The sequence below is a fragment of the Mya arenaria genome, chromosome 3 (assembly GCF_026914265.1).
Source record: "Mya arenaria isolate MELC-2E11 chromosome 3, ASM2691426v1".
In the NCBI taxonomy this organism is placed as follows: domain Eukaryota; kingdom Metazoa; phylum Mollusca; class Bivalvia; order Myida; family Myidae; genus Mya; species Mya arenaria.
Genome location: NC_069124.1, coordinates 39,174,073 through 39,186,673, shown reverse-complemented (window position 1 = coordinate 39,186,673; position 12,601 = coordinate 39,174,073). Strand labels below are relative to the sequence as shown.

Here is a 12,601-nt window from a genome sequence, read left to right as displayed (position 1 = left end):
TCCCGAAGGAGAAATAAAACAAAATAAAACGGATTTTTCTCCGATTTTTTTTATTTTTTAAATCTTATATCATGAAGACAAAACACACCTTACTTGTGTCAGCTATTTCATAGGCTGAACAAATGGTGATAGATCACCATAAAGTTTCAAAAGCATGAATTAAAGATCCTTTTAAAGACCGAAAATATTGACCTCAACTCTGAGTTCAAGCGCTTATTGAAATTAATTGTATACATTTGTTTGAATATATCTATGCATATGTGGTGCATATATTATCAACCCATAGATTTTATGAAACATGTCAGTGTAATAAAGAAGTTAAAATGGCCATTTCTAACCTTTTGCCCACAATATAAGCATATCCTTTCATTGAACAAAGTTTCAGACACGGTAATGCACCAGTCAATTGTAACCCCCCCCCCCCCCCCCCCCCCCCCCCCCCCGGTCCGGGGAATAGCGGCAACTTTGACTTTTGGTCCAGCTAACCCTGGCTAAAATCCACGCCCTGTGGATGAACAGATGGTAAAATCTCCGCCAAATGCCCCTGCACCCCAGTGTCCCTAGGTAAGGCCCATTCCCCGCTATATTTAAAGCGAAGACAAAACCACCGCATTCACCCAGCACTGCAGTGCCACCTGAAAGGTAAAAACACGGCCCATTTCCCTGGCAATCCCCGGACCTGGGGGGCCGTGGTTACAAATGACTAGTGCATATAAGGAGGTCAAATGTGTTTTTCTGTCTTTAACGATATAGCACCGTGACAATTTACCGTGATGTGGTTTTTATATAGAAAATATTACCAAATAACAGGGCTCATCCTAGACAGAAATTTTAGGGAGAAGTGAGAACGGGGGAGGGTGCGGGAGGGGTGTTCCCCCTCCTGTAGGTCGGAAAATTTTGAGATTTTAATTGTCAAATGGTGGGTTCTGGTGTGTCCTGGACAACTTTTCTATGCATTTAAATAGGTGTTTAAATTGTTTTTAAAATAGTCATACTGGTTGTTTTTAGTTAGAATTAATTTGTTGTATATACCTTTAAAAAGAAGTCAAGTTTCAAACATTTTATTACATGCAAACGGTTAACCTATCATGCACACATACATATATATCAGAATTTAAATACATGATACATGATGGCATCTTGTAACTCAGTTACACTCTTGTTTGATGTCTAAGAGGGTGAGGGCCCATTCATGAGATGGCCAAGATCAGCACCTATGGCCCTGGCAAGCTGGAGGTGGTACTGAAATTCCTCCTTGGGGAGCTCCCGCTTAGCCAGGTGGTAGGCATTCTTAAGGAGCTTGGGGTCAAGCTTGTCATCCTTGGACAGTTTGGCCAGTACGATTTTCCTCATGGGTTCCTGGGAACGCAGAACTGTCTCTCCAAGGCGGCCTTGTGCTGATTTGCTGAAAAATATTTTGCTGAAAATACACATATTTCTTTAAAAATATTTCACAGTATCTCATCGTTTTCAGCTGTCATTTAAAATAATTTGGGCATATATTACATGTTTTAAAATATATAAAACCAGACACCTTAAAATTAATACCACTTTGAATTGATTTATCTGCGAACTAAGCAATGCTTCTATTGTTTTAATAAATACTTGCACAAGCCATGTCTCTGATGATTGGTTGTTTTTGCTGGTTGGTCATGTCCAAGGGCTTAGGCGTTGTCCAACTTAGCACATCTACAAACTTCGCAGTGCCATTTTTTATCTGCATCTTGTTTGTACCAACTGAAATTATTTTGATAATTTAACTTTTTGAATGATTTCTTATTTGAACTGTCGATCATGTCATCACTATCAATATCGTCAGCTTTACGTTTCAGGCCTGGGGAATCCCGCAGAAGCCACGTAGAAAGCATGATTACTATTAAACAGAATGCAAAATATCTCGTATATATAGAATATTGATGTGAACCGATCGAAGAAATAATAATGGAAACATTTCTGAAATAAAAAACAAAAAACAAACCTGGAACTGTGATTCGCACTTGCCCTTCTCGCTAACTTCGCAGTAATCACACCCAATTAAGTTCATTTGTCATCAGTGCACCTCATTTAAACCGCTATTGTCATAAAGTATAAATCCTAATTGGCCCAAATTGACGTTTACAAACATCGGCAAGTGTAAATATTAATCCCTTACAATTTTATTACATCGATGACGTAGCGCATGTACACAAAGTCGATGGTGCAAACACGTGCCTCGATTGAATAAAACAAGCGTTCTCATTGGCCGAAGTCAAAGGAGAAATTTACTAGGTTTAACACGATTGGCTGTTTGTCAATCGGGCTGACAGACCGAAGGCGGAGTCGCTCTGTTTTGACAAGCATTAGTTCTTAGCGATATCGACTTTTTGATCTTTGAAAAAGTCGGCGAAGTTGACTTCGCTTTGATCTTAGAAAATAGCGAAGTTGCCGCGGGCAGGGCGACTTAATCGCCTAAGTCGCCTAGTAGGATGAGCCCTGAATAAAGTCTAAGCCCTGATGGAAATTCCTCTTCACTTCAAACATTGACAGGGCTTACGGATACACAGACAGTCAAAATCTACATTTATGTACTTTACCATAGAAAATTAGGGAGCATTAAGATAAATTTGACAATATGTTTCAAAAAACCAGGTCTAAGAACTGATTTTAGAATCAGTCCTGAACAATATCCTTCTAATTCCAGCTATGCCCGTTTGCAATTAGGAAACCATCAGTTTGACTTCTTGTACCGACTGCCAAATATCTTATGTTCATATTTTTCTGTCTTATCGGAAACACACACAACGTTATTATTACATCATTTTCAGTATTCTATAACGATTTAAATTCTAAATCATTATTTAACTAATTAACAACTACGAACGTATCACGATACCTTGTGTTTTTCTCTTCAAATATGTGATCGTGAAGCAGTGTGTTCAATGCTCCTCAGAGTCAAATTCAGAAAAAAATATCCATTTTGACTATGATGAACACGATATCATTTTGCAGTTTGTGTTTGTCAGAAGCTTTACATTTTTGCGCTGTAATCCAATTCATCCTTGTTAATATACGACGTGTGCCAACGACTTTTAATTGACAATACGACCCACGAATTTCTATCTCCTTATTTTGACAAAAAGTTGCGCAATCATTCCACGAATCGCGAACAACATACTGAACCTACCAAAAAATCACAATAAACACGCTTTAAGTTCTCCACGGTTTGATTTAAATAAAGAAACATAAACATAGGAACGTCTATGTAGTAAAACATTTCTATATAGCTGCAGAAATTGCGAGAAATAAGGGGTATGACATTAACTACTTTCACTTTTATTTTCTTCTTAAAATTGGAGCAACGTTCGTCGGAAAAAATAAAAATAAAACTACGAAAATGAATTTTATTTTTATTTGGGTTTTGCAATATTTAGGTACGGCGCTCCCGTAAATCTAAAGATATAAAAACTCTGGCCTTACTATCTTAATAAGCATGTTAGGTGTAAACTTGTAATTTCAATACATCATTGAAACAAAATATCCATGTGGATGGAAGAACAGCCCTCCAACCCACTTGTGTCCCCCAGTTATGAATTACGGGATCTGCCACTGTGAACCATAACAATCAAGTGGGGAATTTTAAGAACATAAAAAAATAGATATCGTGAGTCTTAGATTAGAAAAACAAACGCGCGATTTTTCCCCTCAAAAAGGGCTAGGGCCGCTTCACCTAAATGTGAAAAAAAGCCCTGAGTGTGGGTGGAGTATAAAAGGTAGCAGCAAGTAATAATTGTTTATTAGCAATAAATTGACTTCATCATTAAAATACTTTATTAATTACTTATAAAATAATATTCGTTACAGTATAATGTACGAGTTATATTAAGTTGTAATCTTATTAGTGTATTTTATCCATACAGTTCCAGCTACCAGGTAATAAACCTCTGGGGCATCTTAGTGAATAATTTCAACTTAATGAAAATTTAGATTTTTTTCTTCGTAAATTTTAAATTATCTAATATTACTTGCAATCTTAAACATTGCAAAAAAGCAAGAAAGTGTCCTCTAATGGTAGAATTTAAAATAGTGTTTATAGTAATTTAAAGTTGCACTCTCACAGATTGACAGTTTTGACAACCTTTTTTTGTCCCAGACTCGGCTAATTTTGGCAGCAATGCTTTCTATACAAATAATAAGATTACTCACAATAAAACAGATCTATATTAATTGGAAAACTGCCGACATTTTTTATTTTTCTTAAAACGTTACTGTAGTATCACTTTTAGCCATAAAACATCAATTTGCGAACGTAAAACTGAAAAACTGTATCTGGTCTTTTGTCAGCAGTCTTATACCACTGGTATCCAGACATTTACGCAAAAATTGGCTCATTCCAAAACAAAAATATAAAAATAGTTGTCAACACGGTCAATCTGTGAGAGTGCAGCTTTAAAAGAAAAATAAGACAATGGGACTTTTCATTCTTGAAGTATAATTTAATGCTAATTACTTACTTTTTGTTGTGTTTGAGTCAAGTATCATTTTGCATACATCTCATTTCATGTCATATGTGCGTATTTATTACTATTATATAGACAAAAACATGTTGTAATATCATATATTATTTTATTCGACATGAAATAATTTATAATTCATCCTGTTTCCAAATCATAGTCCATAGTGTCATAATATAGATGATTCGTAATGTCCATAATAAGGTTCGCAATGTCCATGGTCCAAAGTATCCATAATTGGTTTAAATAAAGCCGAGTGATAGCGGAAATTTCCGAAAGACGTAAGGAGGAGCTAAGTCATGGTTAAGGCAGAGCTATCTATAAATAAAATTAAATTCATCTCGTAAACATGTTCAACTGTGAATGAAAAGTCACCACCATACAATTGTACTTTGTAGAACTACGAACTGAAATCTGTCTTCTACAAACCGCAACGTAAAAATCGGCATGTGACTTTCACAGAATTACAAGTGTTTACCATAAACGACTCTATAAACACGACTGAACCTTCTGTTGAATAGATGCAAAGAGAATAAAACTGCAATCGGCACAATGAAAAATGAAAATGTACAGTGTGAAATGTAAACATACAACCAAAAGTTGGCGTTTGTAAAATGTACATTGGTAAATCATCAATGTTACAAACATAAAATACACACATACACGTCTGGACTTTTGGCAACGAATAGCCTCCATACACCCTAGCCTCCGCAGGGGTGTCGGCATTGGTGTCACACCTTGGTTTAGGTTTTGAATGTAACCACATTTAAGTCAATATTTCAGCAAATAAATCATGTATTGCATTGAAACTTGAGATCTGTGTTCCAAACTATCCAATCTACTTAATTAATGATGTAAGATAACTCTATTTTGCATATAATGCAAGTTATGGGCTTTTATCATTTGAGTAAGCATTTCAGGTTAATGTTTTGCATGTTACAGCACACATAGGTTAATATCTCAGTAATTATTTGATATATTGCATGGGGACTTTAAACAACAGTACTCCACCGTCCAACCTACTTGATTAACCAATTTAGATATCTCTATTTTGCATAATAATAATGCAAATAATTGCTCATTATTATTTGACTTAAAAATTCTGGTTAAGGTTTTGCATGTAACGTGACATTTAAGTCAATATCGCAGCAAATACATCAGGTATTGCATTAAAACTTTATACATGGACTCCCAACCATCCAACCTACTTAATTAATCAAGTAAGATAACTCTATTTTGTATGTTATCTAATTTTTTATTATTAGTCTTAGAAATTCTGGTTAAGGTTTTGCATGTAAGCACATATAAGTCAATAAGGGTAACTCAGCAACTACTTGATGTTTTGAAGTTCATACTTCCAGTTTCAAATTCATAATAGAAGCCCTGTTAATGCCAAAATAATGCCATAAGTTACTCAACAAACCTCGATTTCCACGCCAACGGGTCAGTAACCAGGCAGTATATAATGGATAATTTACAATCTTGCCAATTATATGCTTTGAACACATACTGTTTTATGTATACAATACATACTAGTTAAAGTGTGTTCCTATGAGGAACTTGTATACGAAACTTAACATAAGTTGCTCTAACAGAGACAAACCCAGCACATTTGTTGCACCCAGCTTAACGAAAAGAGATTGTTGTTAGCATAGGCTTCTGCCATCTTTGTTAATTGTGAAACAGCAGCATCCCATGCGGGGTAAAATGCAGCAAAAAAAGTGTGGGGCCTCAATTTGAATTGAAATGAAAACCAAACAATCATATTTTTTTTTTTTTAAATTGATAAAGTAGCAATTTATTACCCAATTACTACTTAATATGAATTAATGAGGTTCACTTATTGCCTGCAGTCTTTTACAGTTGCAATTTGATCCAATGCCACAGAACATTAGTTACTGAGTATAATACAAAAAAATCTTTATTCAATGAAGAAATATTATTTTTCAGTTTATAAATATTTTTGTTCATTGTACAACCTAACTTAATTGACCCTCTCCTTTAGTTAAGCAGTCGCAGAAGAACATTTAAATCATGGAGATGCCAATGGAAGCAGCGAGAGATGGAAGCTCAAGGTCACCACAGCAAAGTTCAAGGCCAAGTCGACCTCCACCCCCAAGGTCAGTACCTGCCGTCATAACTGTGGCAACACTTCAGGAATGCCATGACAATGCTTACAAACTCATAGAGCAGGGTCTATCTAGTGATGAACAGGGGAAACCAGATGAGGCAAAGGCATTTTATGATAGTGGCATGAAAGCTGTCGAACATGCTTTAAAGATAAACTGTGAAAGTATTCTTGGTACTAATGATGAAAAAGATAAAGCAAAAATGATACAGCAGAAATTAAACAAGACAAAGTTACAAATTGAATACAGACTTCAGGCTTTGCGAGCCTCTGAAATAGCAACACCTTCTGCCCCGCAGTCTATGGATGTGGAATTCCCTCCAAGTTACGAATACGCAACCTCATTGGATGCTCAATATGCATCATTAGGTGACAGTATTATGGCAGGAGAATCAACAGAAGGACAATCACTAACAGCTAATGCCACAGAAATATTTTCCATCCCTGAAGGTGTACAAATCTTCTTTATTTCACCAGAAGGTAATGTAAGTGCCCCTTCATATCCATCGGCACTGAAGGTATTTAAGTTCACGGAGCAGCCGGCTAGTGGGGCAAACAATGTGGTACAGCCTGCGGCCTTCCTACAGGTTAGTTAAGAATATTTTATTTGAAAGAAGATTATTACGCAGGTCATGTACAATAAATCTATGTTAGGAATAAGGCTGAATAAAAATAAACAATATTATATTTCGGGTAAAATGCCTTTCTTTTGGTCTTATCCAGTATGTGATTAGAAAAAAGGAAATGCATAAGGGAAGTACACAATAGTTTAAAGTTGTTGACAAAATTGGCGGTAAATAAGAATGAAATGAGCAAATTAAGGATGAGAGGGCTTTAAAAAAAATAGTATACTGTTATTGAAAGATTTAAACCTTTTTCCCTTCAGGTTGGTGACTGGGTCTATCCTCTCCAGCCTTGCGCCTCCACAGCAATGCGGACCCAGTATGGAGCCTACATCTTCCCTGATGTACAGGCCACAGTACTAGGTATTTGTTATTTATGTTACATGCTCATTGTTAGAGCTTCTTAAATCCGACAATTTGCGAGTTTTTGACCACACTTGACTGATTTCTGTAACAGAAAATGGCTAAAAAATCAGTCCAAATTTATTATTAGTTTCAGTCCAAAATGGCTTAGTCAGCAGAAAATGTAATACACAAACCTCTTTGTCTTCTATGTTCTTAAATACCCCCAATAAACATGTCAATATAACTAATAGACCAACGCAATCAGTGCTAATCTGTTACAATGATCAATCGAGTATTAGTTAATTGACGGTTCTAAAAAGTGGTAGATAACAGGGGTTTAAAAACAATTTCAAAGATAACTTTAAAAACACACGAAGAATGCTGACAACTCTTGTTTTTATTGCTCAAATTTTGCTGACTTTTTCTTTAGTGCAAATCTTTTGGATATTGTTCCCCTTTCGCTTCAATATTTAAATGGCTTAATGCAATATGCTTGTGATGATAAAAAAACAACAACAAAAAAACAAAACTTTATTTGTATTCAACTTCTCAACAATTTGTTCATATGGTATTATTTTGTATAGTGTAACGGCAAGCAATATTTTCTATTTTCACAATATTGTTTTTTGTAACACAGAACTTCAGGAAAAGTTGTTAACATACAGTAGATCGTTTTTTAGCCTGACTATTTGAAGAATAAGGAGAGCTATACTTCTCACTATGGCGACGCGGGAAGCAGCAGCTTCAGCAGCGGTGTCGGAGTCGACGTCATGTCAGCACCTTCAAGTCATTATCTCAGCAAATGCATCATGTATTTCATTGAAACTTTAGATATTCATTCCTAACTACCCAACCTACACTGTTTTGAATATAAAGCAAACTATGGGCTTTTATTATTGACTTCTGGTTTTGCATGTAGGCACACATTGGTTGATATATCAGCAACTGCTTAATGTATTGCATTGAGACTTTATACAACAGTACTTAACCATCCAACCTTCTTGTATAACCAAGTTAGATAACTCTATTTTGCATATGATGTAAATTATGGCCCCTTTTTATTTGACTTCATCATGTGTTGCATTGAAGCTTAAGACATGTATTCCCAACTATCCAACCTCCTAAATTAATCAAGTTAGATAACTCTATCTTGCATATAATGCAAATTATTGCTTTTTATTATTCGACTTATGAAATTCATAGTTAACTTTAATAATATCTCTGCAACTACTTTATTTATTTCATTGAAATATATATGACGGTGCTCAACCATCCAACCAACTTGAATAAGCAAGTAAGATTACTCTATTTTGCATGAAATGCGAATTATGGCCCTTATTATTTGACTTCAAAATTCTGGTTTTGCATGTTACCACATTTAAGTCAATATCTCGGCAAACACATCATGTATTGCATTGAAACTTTAGACATGTGTTTCCAACTATCTACTTAATTAATCAAGTAAGATAACTCTTTCTTTCACCTCAGATAAGTAGATCCAAATATTTAACCGTGCTAGAAATTCTTATCTTGTCCACGGGCAATGATGAAATAAGTACCCGTATGGAACTCCTTTTTTATTAGCATCACACAATTACCTCCCTTGTTGAAGACTGTCGTCTGTAGCATCATGGAGACCTAGGCTTGTGGCAATATTTAGAAAGCTAATTAATTATTTCTCGCTTCAAATGGCACCATAAAAAAGTTTTCACTCACCATTCAATAAAAAATGCTGCACTCTCCTCAGAACTATTTAAAGACCGATTTGACTATTAACATTATCTAAATCACTGCGTGCATATCCATGACAACCACGAATTACCACATATCCATACGCATTTATTTTCACTGTACACAAAACAGTTTCAGCAAAAAATACATTTTTACTTTATTTTGCTTAACTGAGTTGGAAGAAAAAGCATCTACCATAGCCACTTGTTTAAGATAGGTTCATCCCAACCAAGGTAAACCTCGTTTTCGCAAAACACCCTATGCTCAGGTCGGGATGAACCTATCTTACACTCTCAGCCATGTAAGATACTTATAATCTTGCATTAATGCAAATAATTGCCCTTTATTATTTGACTTTGAAATTCTGGTTAAGGGTTTGCATGTAAGCATACATAGTTTAATATCACAGCAACTACTTGATGTATTGCATTGAGACTTATTTCAATACTCAACAATCAAACATACTTATTGAATAGTCAATCAAGTTGGATAACTCTATTTTGCATAAAATCTAAATTATGGTGGGAAGTTTTTTGGGTGGGTCCAAATAAGTGTTTAAAATGTTTTTGCTTTTTTATCATTATAAACATTTATTTAAAGCTGCACTCTCACAGATTTACCATTTTTACAACTTTTTTAGCTCCACTGGCCGAAGGCCATGGAGCTTATGTCGTCACAGATTGTCCGTCGTGAGTGCGTGCGTGCGTGCGTGCGTGCGTGCGTAAACTTTTACTTTAAACGACATCTTTTCTAAAACTGATAAGCGGATTTTGACAAAACTTCACAGGAATGTTCCTTTGGTGGTCCTTTACCAAAATTGCTCAAATGGTTCCGGTCCATTGCACAATATGGCCGCCAGAGCTAAAAATAGCAAAATCTTTAAACGACATCTCCTCTGAAACGGTTCGGCAGATTTTGATGAAACTTGACAGTAATGTTCCTTGGGTGGTCCTTTATTAAAATTGCTCAAATGGTTCTGGTCCATTGCACAATATGGCCGCCACAGCTAAAAATAGCAAAATCTTTAAACGACATCTCCTCTGAACAGATAGGCAGATTTTGATGAAACTTGACAGAATTGTTCCTTGGGTGGTCCTTAACCAAAATTGCTCAAATGGTTCCGGTCTGCTGCACAACATGGCTGCCAGGGCAAAAAAATAGAAAAACCTTTAAAGAACATCTTCTCAGAAACCGATGATCAGATTTTGATGAAACTTAACAGAAATGTTCCTTGAAAGGTCCTTTATCAAATTTGCTTCAATGGTTTCGGTCCACTGCACAAGATGGCCCCCAGAGGTAAAAATAGAAAAACCTTTAAACGACTTCTCCTCAGAAACCGATGATCGTATTGCAATGAAACTTGACAGAAATGTTACTTGGGTAGTCCTTAACCAAAATAGCCCAAACAGTTCTGGTCTGCTGCACAACATGGGCACCAGAGCTAAGAATAGAAAAAAACGTTAAACTACATCTTCTCAGAAACCGATTATCAGATTTTGATGAAACTTTACATAAATGTTCATCGGGATGCCCTTTAACCAAAATTGCCCAAATGGTTCCGGTCCGCTGCACAACATGGCTGCGAGAGTTAAAAATAGAAAAACCTTTAAGGACTTCTCGTCCGCAGTCTTCACGAAAAACATTTTAACCTACTAGCCAGTTGGACTAGCATAATGGCATATTTTACTAGTCCGAATGACAATCTAGTAGTCCGACTATTTTGCCACATTATAAAACTGTATGCTTGAGGTAAATACCTATTTCAATTGAGCAGCTTGCAGTTTGAGTAAACATTTCTTTATTATGATGCTCATGCAGTGATAGGGAGTGACATCCTTCTGTTGGGAATAGTGCTCCTTGTTTTTTCAGAACCTATGGGTACTATGTAAAAACAAAAGGCATCTTGCTTGAATAGACTGTAATAATATCAACATGGTTAGAAAAGAAATGCCATGCTTTAATAGCTTTGATTACATTTTACTACTGAATTACCTCCCTTTAATAGAAAAAAAAATAATGTCTTAATTTTTCACGTATAGCATCTTTAAATAATTTTTAAACAATAATAATTTATGAGTAAACATATAAGCATAAAGTTCTCACAAAAAGATCAATTTAAAAACCTTACATTTATACATAGGAAAGTATATATAGACTGAACATTAATTTTCGTTTAAGTGACATTCTGAAAGTTTATGAAACAGCTATTTTTAGTAACTTAAATGGCCGAAAAGTGTAAGTGAAACACCAAGTCGATTCTATCTCGTCAGTTCTTGTTCAGGTTAGATATTTGCTTCATAATCTATTCAGATTAAATGTTAACCGATGATCAGATTTTGATGAAACTTGACAGAAATGTTCCTTGGGTGGTCATTAACCAAAATTTGTTAAATGGTTCCAGTCCACTGCACACCATGGCTGCCAGAGCTAAAAAATAAAAAAAAACTTTATACGACTTGTCGTCGAAACCGATGACCTTTTTTCGATAAAACTTGACAGAAATGTTTGTTTGGTGCTCCTTTACTCAAATTGCCCAAATCATTTCGGTCCACTGCACAACATGGCAGCCAGAGCTATTAAAGTAAATTTTTTTTTTAAATAACTTCTCAAAAATTGATGATTGTATTTCTATGAATCTTGACGAAAATGTTTGTTAGGTGGTCTTTGCTTGAACCTTTTGGCCAGTGGAGCACAGGCACTGATGTGCCTCTTGTTATCTTTAGAGAGCGGTATTTCAGAAAGGCGACTAGTCGCCTGACATGACATATTGAACATGAATATATTAATACACACCACCTGTGTAGCAACAGAACTACTTACGTGAATGTGGGGCATCAAGAACTTGCTGCTTATGTGTATTTAACGCTTTATTGCATTTTCTAATGACAAAACATTGCATGGTACTCTTAGTAAAGTTGTACTTGCAATTTGGTGCGTTTTATTCAACAAAATAATGAAAATATAGCATTTACATGCGATGTCATTTTATCCTACAACCAATATAATATAATAGTAAGCTACGCCACAAGTTTGCACCCCGTGTGACGTCACACACAACCCGGCATTCAAGACTGACCCAGCAACAAATTTTATGAATGAAAGCTATTAAGAAATAATTCATATGCGGTTAAAGAGTTCATGTCATGTCAAGTTATTCGGATTATAACTTTCACAGTGTGTCAACGTTATGCCTATTGTTATTCTGTACTATAGGGTGTAGTTTTTAAAGTCATACAATATGGCGGCGATTATGCAGAAATGAAATTGAATGTTACTTCGAACAT

At 35.5% G+C, this 12,601-nt stretch overlaps 1 protein-coding gene across 1 annotated transcript in view; it reads left to right on the top strand.

Moving 5' to 3' along the window:
- The window catches only part of LOC128227980 (spartin-like), a 72,233-nt gene that overhangs the window by 9,631 nt on the left and 50,001 nt on the right, over positions 1-12,601 (top strand). The window contains exons 2-3 of the mRNA XM_052938984.1: positions 6,496-7,205; positions 7,505-7,604. Of these exons, the coding sequence (XP_052794944.1) occupies positions 6,525-7,205; positions 7,505-7,604 (781 nt within the window). The 5' untranslated portion in view covers positions 6,496-6,524. The remainder of the gene's footprint in view (positions 1-6,495; positions 7,206-7,504; positions 7,605-12,601) is intronic.